Genomic DNA, 12,255 nt, shown 5'->3' on the forward strand with positions numbered 1-12,255 from the left:
GAACATCATTTGCGGACCATACAAAATTATCAACTTAAAAATTAGCCGACCAAGCCCCAAGCAGGCACCTGCCCCAGATGCCCTCCCCGGTGCGGGCAAGCAGGCAGGCATCCAACTGGTGGCGCACTCGCCCACCTAGTGGCCCAGGATGGTCTATTGCACCAGCCGGGCGTAACTGTCCAGCTACACGCCGGAGTTGCTCCTGCGCCTCATGGTTGGGGCTGGATTCTACAGCCGGCTCCTGCTACCTCCACCTGCAGGGATGAAATGAGGACACACTGGCTAAGAACTCCCCCCCCATGCATTCTGGCCCTGCCCCCTTTAACCCCTCCATTGTTGCCACTTCCGCCCCCAGCCCTCTTGTATTACAGAATGTTTCTCCACGGCCCGTGTGGGAAAGGGTTAATAGTTTCTTGGGCGGTCCTAGCAGCTTCATAGCTAATGACTCTTCCGCAAGGGGGAAAAAGGTTCCTTTTCTCGGCAAAACAAACTCACATCCGCCTTGAATAGAGGCTATTCTTGTCTGCGGGAGGGGGCGGATCGCCAATCTTAGATCCTTCTGAGCTAGAGATCTGCCAGGACACATGAAGGGCCAGACCAATTGATTTTGTGGGCCTTAAACAGTCTGCGGGCTTGACGTGCCCCACCCCTGTTCTACAGTATGAGAAAGTGGCAGAAGGTGCTGGTGCTCTTGTCAGATTAGCAACCCGCTCTCTCATTTTATAAGGAAAACAGTCCATTGACTGATGAAATGTGCAGAAGCTCACTGTATTTTCATTGCTTCTCCACTCCCTAACAAACTGATGTGGGTCTTTTATGTACTTACTAGTCCTTTTGTAAAGCTAGTAATAAAGATCTCTTAACACTTGCCTTGTCATTAGTCACCATGGAAAGCTGGTAACATAGTATCTTTTTTGAGATGGAAATGAGGTAAACATTTACCTCAGGTAAAAAAAAAAAAATCTAAGCTAGCCCTCAAAACTTGTCTGATGAAATTTCAGAAAAGGATCATTATCTAAATGCTCCTTGTTCACTAACTTTATGTGGAAGTAATGGCTATCACAATACCCGTTAAGTATTTGAAGCAGCAGAGAACTGCTAGCTAAAGTTTCAAATGGTTTCAGCATCGTTTGATAATACAAGAGCTACACTCCATTGAGAGACAGTGTTTCACAGGAGGGATGGCACATATTAGTTAATCCTTTTAAGAAGGATTTAGATGAGTGAAAACTGACTTTCCTTTGAAGGGTATTTACAATACAGCAGCAGCTGCTAGGTGCTCCTTGCTAATGAAATACAGTTTTGTCATGAAAGATTTCCTAGCTTCTGTTATCTTTTGGATGGATTCAAAGATTCCTTTGCTTCTGAATATGCTACACTGACAAATGCTTTGGCACTGTGGCAACCTGCTGGCCTATCTCAGCAAGCCTTCTGTTTGGGAACTAGCAGCATCAGTGTGGTGAACCAATACGGGGCTGAGAATACAACGGGCCTCTTCCTTCCACATCTTGAAATAGCAGCAATGGCCTGGGGGGTGGGATAACTGCTGCTGAAGGACTGTGGCAGGGAAACTGGGGAAATGTGCCATGTGGAAGAAATGATGAAAATAAAGCAGGAAATACCGCATGTTAGCAATGCTGAGCAGCAACCTGCAAGGAATAGGGCAGAGGCAACACTTACAGCAAAAGGTATGACCGTTTCACTGGCCAAAATTTTAAGCACCCTTACTAGAAAGTAAATCCCACAGAACTCAGTGAAACTTAAGTTAGAGTAAATGTACTTAGGACTTGCTGAATTTTTTTAATCATGGAAGGGAATGGGAAGATATACAACAGTGCATTACAACAAACACAATCCTGAATATTTGTGGACTGTATTGCTCTAGCAACTCGGGAGGAAAAAACTCATTTTGTGCCCTTATTCATATAAAGACAGCAGAGGCCAGCAGGAAAGCAGGGGTAAAAAAAAATCAATGACGTTTTGCATCATTCTTCGTGGACTGCTGTGAAAACACAGCAATTTACAAGAGAGGATTACGCTTTCAAAACAGCAGAAGGATGTCCATCGCCGTGCTCTGTCCATTATGATTACCACACCTTTTCTCAAAGTGTGCCCCAGAGGGCAGAATACCCTTGCTTCATTCTCAATTCAATTCTGTAAATCTTCCAAAGGCAAATGACAACATCAGTTGAATTTGACACCACTAAGTGGAGCAACCTTTTGATTTCCAGTGACTTCTCTCTGCTCTACATTTTACATCTGAAGTCAGGTATATATGGAAATGTGCATTAGTGAAATAAAGGTAAAGTTTAAAGTTTTTAAAAAAGCACGATGCCATTTTTTAATAAAAACAAATAAGATGAAATATTCTCAGCAATTACAGTTCATTCTGGGATAAAACAGTAAAGCACCAAGTGAGCTGTCTGAAATTACGTTCTCCAATACGGAATGTAGACACAACATAATGATTTCTACCTACCACTGGGAAAAGAAAGGGAAGCAAACAATTCATTTTCAATATTTGTATGCATTGAATTGTTTGCTACTCTAAATTGAAATTCATTTTCAAATGGCCTAAACTAAAATAACATGAGACGTATTAAACAGTAAAGGGAGAGCTGGCAACTTAGTCTCTTAGGGATGAAACAAAATGTTAGGTTGTCTAAAGCATGATAAAATTGCAGGTCAAACATTTTTCTTCTTTTCCCCATAACAAAAGCCCTCCACCATTCACAGAATTTGAAGCTACTCACATACTCCTTCCTCACAATATTGTAAAAATAAAACCCACTTCTAATTCTGAATCCTACTCAAATTTATGTTGAAAAATAAAATTTCATTTTGGCTTCTGCTGCTACTTGACATCTAGTTTTGCCATCTCTTGCACATAGATGCCAATGCTCTCACTGTCAAAGAGCAGGAAGTAAATGTTCTTCAGGGATGAAGGGCTGGAGTCATCAAAATGGGAAGAAATGGCTTTGAGAGTCACCTGGGCAGCAGTCTGTTTTGGAAAGCAATTTCTAGACATAAGAAAAAGATGAATGTCAAAGCTTGTAGATAAAGCATCAACCTGAAATGCGAGTTAATACTATGCCATCTAGTACTGAAATAATATATTAACTGAAGCTGACATTTGCAGGCTTCTGTGCCTTACCACAAGGCAACCCCTTTTGCAGCAACACTTAGTTGTATCTGCACTTTCTTGAAGCACAGATGAAAGAAGTTTCCCCTGCTATCTAGGAACATCAGTACATGGTGGACAGACAAACTACAGTGGATTCTGGGCCAAGACATATAACTAAGAGGCAAGGGGTCTAGGCCAAAGAGACGAAGTAGATAGATACAGTTGGTCACAGCTAGATAAGAATGGCTGGATCAGCAACTGCATCCAATTCCAAAACAGAGATACTAGATCTTATTAAAGGTCATGGAAATGAGAGGGAAGGCCAAGGGCCAGCTAGCTGGCACTGTTGTGAAAGTAAAATGAAGGTCAAATCAATCAGGGCCAGGCAAATAAATGAGGAAGGACTACCAGATCCTAGAGCTCCACACTGGTGAATCAAGTATTTTAATATTTCACCAGGAATGCTACAGTCCTTGAAGGCAGTCTTGATAATTTCATACCAATTGAGCTCGTAAATCAGCCACAGAAGTCACTAGATCACGATGGGTAGCCGTGTTAGTCTGTCAGTAGCAGTAGGAAAGAGCAAGAATCCAGTAGCACCTTAAAGACTAACATCATTTCTGGCAGGGTATGAGCATTTGTGAGTCACAGTTCACTTTTTCGGAAGTCACTAGGGTAGTCAATTTTTTCTGGCAGAGCTTTTATTGTTAATAAAATTCAAACTAAACTATGATCAGAATATAACAACTTGCACAATGGAGATACAATGACAGGGAAAACGACTGTTGTTAATAGTGCTACATGTCATGCAGCTTGTTCATCCTTTATTATTAAGCTCATATGACCAATTGATCTTGAGCATGAAGAATACATAAAGCAGCTTGTTAATGACACAAATCCTGTCAGAGAAAAAATACTGGCAATCCTTCTTAAATTTGTCACACAATGAAACTGCCCTACTACTTATTTATGTGCAGAATGTTGAAACATTCATAGTTTGTGATATTTTGTACAAATGACTTAAATGAGAGGACTTAACAAAGGAAACAACACATACCTGCCACTGGGGAGAGGTGGAAATGCCACCGACTTCAGCTTCTTGTCTTCAGCTGCAGTTAAACAGTTCTTTATAGACTCCTCCAATTGTTCTTCACATTTATCTGAACCCCACTGCGGGATGTGACAGTGAATGACAAATTTTGCTGCTAGACCAGCAGACTGGCTGAGAGCAGCTATGGTAAACAAAGAGCAAAAGGGAAGAAGGTAGTACTTCATTATTGAAAAGGAAAACAAAAATCACAAGTATGATGAAAACCAGACATGAGTATGTTTAGACATCACATGTAAAGAACAAATGTGCACAAAGATCACTCCCTTCTTGTGTGGAGAAACACAGTTTGAAACTCGGTCCAGTTACCCTTGGCAGATAAATGCAGGTGCCCAGGTCAACTGGAGCCAGTCCTCCTTCCACTAATCTGGATTCTAAACCAGGGTTTAATCAAAGCTTAGAATCCCAGTTCGTGAGAGAAAACCAACTCCAGCCAACACTTGTAGGTACACTTGCGTGCCTCTATTAACTTTACATACAGTCTTAAGGATAGCATTTAATTTTGTCACACTGCAGTCACCTGCGGGATGGAATACCACAGAAGACCTGCAATTTATTTAAAGTAATTTCACATTTTATATTTATATGAAATATGAAAGTGTTCATTTCATGGAGCTGCCCGCTATCTTTGCAAATGATTTTATGGAGGATGGTACTATCTCTAGGTAGGATCTTCCTTCTGTCTATCTTGAATAGGTTTTGTCAGAGGCCTGGTCTAGACATGCGGCAGAATAAAGGGGTAATTGGGTAACTGAGTGCTAATGTGCTATACCTCAGTCCTGTACTGCTGCATGGAAGGGGTTACTTTTTCCAACATTCCCCTTCATGAACAATTCCCTGTAAGTGGAGAACTAGTACAGCACGTGAAGAGCTTAAGCTAGAACCTTTCTCCCTGATGTATTCAATTTTAATTTGCAGAGAGTTTTTACACAGGGACACATTAAGAATGTGACTTCTCCAATTGGACCGTGGAAGTACAAAAATTATACTTCTTTCTGCTGCATATGTAGAACATGCAAAAGTTATACATAAACAGGAATCTGCAGAAGAGGTCACAAAAATTAAGTTTTGGTTTGTACTCAGGACACAAAATAGTTCTTGCATTGTTTTTATCATCCCTGAACACATACAGTCTAGTGATCCCTATTTCCTTAAGATACTTTTAATCTTAAAAATGCTAATAAAATTAATTCAAGGATAAGCTAGAGAGTGTCAGAAGAAAGGTCTGAATATTTGGGAGGAAGAAATATGTGATTAATAAAAACTCTAACAAAAAATACAAGATGTTACCTTCTGTGACTTCCAGAGGTCCTTGCGACTTGCGTAGTTCCTTTACTGTTTCTAAGAACTCTTTACCTCCAGCCTTTTCCAGAGCTTTACCTGAAAAAGTGACACAAGGCCTCGAACTGAAATGCTGAGTAGAGCTTTCAAATAAAAGTACACATCCAGCCTTTTATGGAAAACAGTCATGTCTCAACAACTTTTCTGCGCCATGACTTTTCTTTACCACTGATAATAGTAATAGTAGTAAAATTTTATTGTATATAGCCATTTGGCCATCAGTTTACTAAAACAAATAAATAATAACACAAGTACAATGGATTAACAAATAGAATATTAAAATAGATAATGGAATGTACTAAAACAACTCAATTTGATAGAAGTGGAACTGATCTTACTTCTAGTTCCTCAGTTTTCCACTTAAAATATGGATGATAATGGTGTCATTGTGTCTTAAAACAGTGGTTAAAAGGCATGAGCCGTATTTTTCACTCCATAAGATACACCTGACCATAAGACGCCCCCCCCCCCAGCTGGCCGTCGGATCGGGGAACGCCAGCTCGCGCTGTCCCGATGCACCCAGCGGGCTCTGTGCGGCTCGCCCACCTCCCAGCTGGCTGTCGGGGCGGGGAACGCCGGCTTGCACCATCCCGACGCGCCCAGCTCTGTGCGCCCCGCCCGCCTCCCAGCTGGCTGTTGGGGCGGGGAATGCCGGCTTGCGCCGTCCCCACGCGCCCAGCTCTGTGCGCCCTGCCTGCCTCCCAGCTGGCTGTTGGGGCGGGGAATGCCTGCTCACGCTGTCCCAACGTGCCCAGCTCTGTGTGCCCCGCCTGCCTCCCAGCTGGCTGTCGGGACAGGGAATGCTGGCTCGCGTTGTTCCGGCGCGCCCAGCCGGCTGGCAGGAGGGGCGGGGGTCCCTCCGCCCGGCTCTGGGAGTCCCGGATGGACCGGGCTAGGGTCCATAAGATGCACATTCACTCCATAAGACGCACAGACATTTCCCCTCACTTTTGAGGAGGAAAAAAGTGCGTCTTTTGGAGCGAAAAATACGGTATTTTTGGACAGTGTAATGAAAGGCATTGGGAGGGAAGGTGGCATGGTACAGCCCAATCTCAGAAGCTAAGCAGGGTTGGTACTTGGCTGGGAGACTCTGCAGAGGAAGGCAACAGCAAACCACCTCTGCTGCTCACTCGCCTTGGAAGCCCCTTGCTGGGGTCGCCAGAAGTCGGCTGCGACTTGACAGTACTTCACACACACACACACACACACACTGAAGGGCATTAGCGGTGTTGAGTTAACATACTTTTTTGGTGTTTTAAAGGACATTTGTAGACCTTCAAAAATTGAAGTGGGCAGTGGAATCAACGGTTTTACAACTACATACAACTATATTTAATCACCTATGATGGAAGGCGAGCCACTGGAAGCACAAAGAGTCTTTACAGCGACTGACTCTGCCACCACACCTCAGCATTTAAATAGGAAACTTAAGATTAGGGGTGAGCATACTGAAAGATATACATAGACATCGCTGGTTTGGGTCAGTACAGTGGTTGCCCAGAAAGGTAATACAAATCTGTGGTTGTTGGTATAACAAAACTTCCTTCCCCGAAACAATCCATGTTGCTGTTGTTTTAGTTTAGGTGCTTACCAGCAATGCAGCATGAGCTTACCAGCAATGCAGCCACCCCCCACCCCGTTTAAATTGTACAAAATAAAAAAATGCCAGGGACTAAAGATACAAACTTTATAGAAGACACATACAAAGTCAATTAATGATATTTTTTCTTCAATTTTTCCTTAAAATTCAAGCATACGTAAAACAACAACATGACTGTTAAACAAAAGAAAATACTGTAAGAATGTTATTGTTCTTAGCTTGTTTGTGTTTTAAGTTTAAAAAAATCATTAATTGACTTTGCCTGTGTCTTTTATAAAGTTTGTATCTCCAGTAACTGACATTACATTTTATGGTATTTATTTATTTATTTGGTACACATGGCCTGGCCCGACCAAGTGACATTTATGTCATATCTGGCCCTCCTAACAAATGAGTTCGACACCCCTGCCTTAGTCCAATTCACTTGAAACTTGGGAGATATTTATATAGGGAGGAGTACGTTCTGTGCAAATTTGGTGCTGTTATCTTTATAACAACTGTCCCAGACCCTACAGTAGATTCCCTGATGAAAGTAATGGTCCGAAAGCTCTGAAATCCGAAAAAACCACACAGATTTGAATCCTGAGCTAGTAATGTCCTACACAAACAAACAGTTACAGTTACTGGTTTTTCAGCTTGGAACACAAGTTCAGCCATGCTAGCTGGCTTCTTAGAGAGCATCAAGCATCCCTAGTCAACCAGCTTACTCACAGTTCTATCATCACCCTAGTTCTTGCCTGCAAGAAAGCCAAATTTATATTTCAGGAAGATTAAACTCCTATATTTTGGGAGGCTAGTAATGAGAACAAGTTCAAATAATGAAGGGGGGTTAAGAAGCTGATCACAAAGAATAAGTCTAACAAAGCATCTGTGAATGATGTAAACATCAGTTTGATGGGGTACAGCTGGGTCCCCAATGGGGTACTCAAGTGTTTTTGGGAAGTGGGTGGAGCCAGGTGGGGCTCCTTCCCAGCAGTGTTCTTGATTCGCCATGCAGCTAATACTATGGTGTTGGTTTTATTTTCTCTTCCTGCTTTTTCCCAGTGTATTTTAAAAAATTACTCCTCTTGTCTCCTGTACTTGGGCTTTCTTTGTACAGCTCTGCCTCTCATGGTGGCCATTTTGCGGTTGGCTATACCTCCTGCAGCAGCCATTTTCCATTAATCCAGACTAAGCTTTCCACTCATGCAAGGAACGTTTGTCAGAGGAACAGAATGTTCTTGCCTCCCACCTCAGCCCACTGATCTCCCCAAAAATGCTGCTTCTGGGGGTCAGGGGACCCATAGGAACAACATGACAGGCAAATCAGGGATCTGCTGCAGGAAGAGGGAATCGGAAATTAACCCACCCCTGCTGTTACTGCAAAATTTAGTTGGTATCCAACCTGAACTCCGTAAGCCATTAATTAAACTAAGGAAGGAAAGCCAGGCCACTGCTGAGTGTGTTAGGCATGAGGAAATTCAACATGCAAATATCAGGGGACAGGATACGACAAAGGAAGACAGAAAAGGCTTTGGAAGGGGCTAACTTTAAAATGAGGTTTTGAAACAACATGACCAAACTTAAAACGGCAATGTAAGAGAGTAGTATAAAATAAAGCGAATATTTCTGTATTTAAATTTCAGTTTCTGACACTACCACCTAGTTATAGCTACACTACCACGCTTCTTTATAGCTGCCCTGCAGCCAAGTAAAAACTTACTTCTTTCAACAGGCCTTAATGTCCTCATCTTTAATTGTAGTTCTTCTCTTTCTTTCTTTTTTTTTGCTTTCTCAAGGTTTTGATTTTATTGTATTATTGTTGTTTGCATCTTTGGAACATTGTTAAAAGCACCATGTAAATGTTTGTAAATAAAATAGTTGTTATAATATATAAATGCTGCCTAGCGAAAAGCTTTTATTACATACAACTCAATCTCACCCTACCTACTTCAGTAAAGTCTTACCAACTTCCTCCTTGAGATCTATTTCACCAGTAGTTGGGTGCACAATGCCTTCTACTTTCATGGAACCAATATGGCTGATGTCACTCTGTGTCAGAGATAGCTGCAAGGTACCAATGTGGGAAGAGAAAGAATTCATGAATACATAAGAATACTGCTGAATCAGACTGACAGTCCATCCAGCTCAGCATCTTGTTTTCAAAAATGTCCACCTGATGTCCACAGGAAGCCTACATGCAGAGCACACAAAGGCAACAGCACTCCTCAACAGTACATCCCCAGCACCTGGAACTGTTTAGTTTTTATGAATAGCAGCCATTGATATTCTCCATTAATTCATGTAACTCGTTGAAAATGCCATTTTAAGTTTGTAGCCATCACATCATCTTGTAACTGTGAATTCTATGTTAATTTTGGGCTACATGAAATCGTTCTGCTCTGCTAGCCCATTTTATTGAGTGATCCCCTAAAGTTTAGTATTATGATAGGGGGAACATCTTTCCTATTCCCTTCATTTTCTCTCTATTCACGATTTTACAAGCCTCTACCAGGTCTCCGCTCAGTTATCGTTTTGTCTAAACCGAATATACTTTTCTCACAGAGAAGGTGCTTCAATCCCCAATAATTGGGGGGGGGGGGGTTGGTACCTTTTCAGCTAATATGATACCTTTTGATATGGGATGATATAAAGGCATTACGGTAGCGCCAATTTCATTTTCAGTCCTTTCTTAACAATTCAGAATCTCACACTTGTGTTTTTTTTCCCTCGGCGTGCATTGAGTTGATGTTTTCAATAATCTGACCACCACACCCAGGAGATCCCTGTCTTGGGTAGTCATAACCAGTTCAGAACCCATCAGTATATATAAGAGGTTAGGATTTTTAAATCCATATATACCCTGCAGCTACTTAGTTATTCAATATCTCTTTGGAATTGTCCTCATATTAAACTATTAAACCAGATAAACCTCATTTGCTTTTTATTGCTACTAAATCGCTATCAGGCTGCTAGGATCTTTTTTCACATTAGGAGCTCACTTTTAAAATTTCACACAAAGTTTAAACGATGACAACATGCTCCTCCTTTCCCCTTCAGAAACCCCATCTCATTTATTCCATGAAATGAAAAAGGTGACAGAATTCAATCTGAGTGAAGAATCTGATGTCGTTTGAGTGCCCGTCTTTGTTATTGTACCCCCCACATCCAGCTTCACATGTGCACAGTTTCTATGTGAACAGCCAGATAACTGGTTGTAGCACTAATCAGATCCAGACCCCTACACCCTCTCCGTCAACAGACTGGCACTACTACCAATTTTCTCTTTGGGGTTATGCACAAGCAGCCCTGGACCAGCCCTGAATCAGGGAGGAGCTGCATGTGCACTTGCTCATCCAAGTAGGGATACACGTAAAGAAGACAGCTTCTGCATCTATATGCTTGAGTTTTGTATTTCTTGTACACTAATACGTGCTTAGATTCTACCAGAGTAAGGGCACATTTTTTTCTCTAGAATACCCCCAACTGCTTCCAACTTCCACAAACACCAAGTCTTCATCTCCCTATACAATAAAATCACAACACAACGCCAGGAGATTTCAAGATTACTTTTGTCAATGCTATTGTACTTGAAAACGTTTGGAACCCATGCCTAATTCATGAAACACTTTCTCTCATACAAACCTTTGTTTTTGAATATACAGTAAACAAACAACCATTCTAAAATACTTGTTGAGCAAGTTACCAAACTGGGTAATAAAAAATTAATGTATGTTACCTTAGCTGTTGTTGTGAAGATAAAAATGCTTACTGAATCTTTATAAAATATTGATTAAGATACAAAGCATTTTACTCTGAGATGGGCATTTTTGCTGACTAGTAAAGACATTAAAATTTTATTGTACCCTCTTCTCTTCTCTGACTTACTACCTTCTGTCCTGGAACAAGACTCTTGGAGGAAAGTATGGTAAATCCATCTCCAGGTCCGTCGTCAGTTGCTGAATTTGATGCTCCTTCTTTTTCACTGTCCTTCTGTTTGTTCTATTGGAAAACAAAAACATTCAGAAAAGCTGAATATATTAGCCTTTCACTAGATCAAATATACTATTTATAAATTCTTTAGAATGTGCACACAAATACTGTCCTATCATAATATGGCTTTCTCTGACCATATTTTATGTAGCTGAGGAATGTTCTGTAAATACCTCATGAGGGCCACAATCAAGGCCAGTTCCTTTATTTTTTAAGAAGGAAGGTCCTCATGCAGTGACTTTACTTCACCTTGTTTTCATATGTTGAGAAATGGTTTTGTATAAAATAATTGCTGTGTGGAAACTGAACAGGAAACAAAAACCTCTTTGCAGCTAGTGTTTTCTTTGATTGAGTAACTTCTTAGTTTTCCACATGAGACTATTTGATATAATGGTCTTAACAGGTGAAAATAAAGCATTGAAGTCACTGTGTGAACACTTTACCACCCATGACATGTGATTAAGTTCTCAAATGGTCACTACAAAGATTAATGCTTTGCCTGAACATTTCTGCTTGAAGGGCTTGGTGTGGACTGTGCACATACATGAAGTTAATCTTGTGATGAAAATGGTAATGTTTTCTCTATTTTTTCATCTTGTGCTATGAACATGTGAAAATGGCTACATATAAAGATGTACATCTTTATATGTAGCCATTTTCACATGTTCATAGTACAAGATGAAAAAATAGAGAAAACATTACCATATAAAGATGTACATCTTTATAAAGATGTACGTCTTTATAATGCAGAAATAGCCACATGAAATCTGAGACATGTCTCTGCCTAGAGCAGGGGTCCCCAATCTTTTTGGGCCTGTGGGCACCTTTGAAATTCTAACAGGATGGTGGGTGCAACCAGAAAATGTCAAGGGGTAACTAATAGCAACTCTTCAACTTTTAAATGAACTTATTGTTTAAATATAAAAAGGTAAAGGTCCCCTGTGCAAGCACCAGGTCATTCCTGAGCCATGGGGTGACATCACATCCTGATGTTTTCTAGGCAGACTTTGTTTACGGGGTGGTTTGCCAGTGCCTTCCCCAGTCATCTTCCCTTTACCCCCAGCAAGCTGGGTACTCATTTTACCGACCTCGGAAGGATGGAAGGCTGAG

General features: G+C 41.2%; 1 protein-coding gene across 1 annotated transcript in view; it reads right to left on the minus strand.

Moving 5' to 3' along the window:
* Positions 1 to 2,308: 2,308 nt before the first annotated feature.
* LOC130477572 (core histone macro-H2A.2) overlaps positions 2,309 to 12,255 on the minus strand; it is a 30,029-nt gene continuing 20,082 nt past the window's right edge. Inside the window, exons 4-8 of the mRNA XM_056849579.1 lie at positions 11,044 to 11,154; positions 9,120 to 9,219; positions 5,523 to 5,612; positions 4,182 to 4,356; positions 2,309 to 3,020 (exon numbers count right to left, since the gene is read on the minus strand). Coding sequence (XP_056705557.1) covers positions 2,855 to 3,020; positions 4,182 to 4,356; positions 5,523 to 5,612; positions 9,120 to 9,219; positions 11,044 to 11,154 — 642 coding nt within the window. The 3' untranslated portion in view covers positions 2,309 to 2,854. The remainder of the gene's footprint in view (positions 3,021 to 4,181; positions 4,357 to 5,522; positions 5,613 to 9,119; positions 9,220 to 11,043; positions 11,155 to 12,255) is intronic.

The sequence above is a fragment of the Euleptes europaea genome, chromosome 5 (assembly GCF_029931775.1).
Source record: "Euleptes europaea isolate rEulEur1 chromosome 5, rEulEur1.hap1, whole genome shotgun sequence".
Taxonomy (NCBI): domain Eukaryota; kingdom Metazoa; phylum Chordata; class Lepidosauria; order Squamata; family Sphaerodactylidae; genus Euleptes; species Euleptes europaea.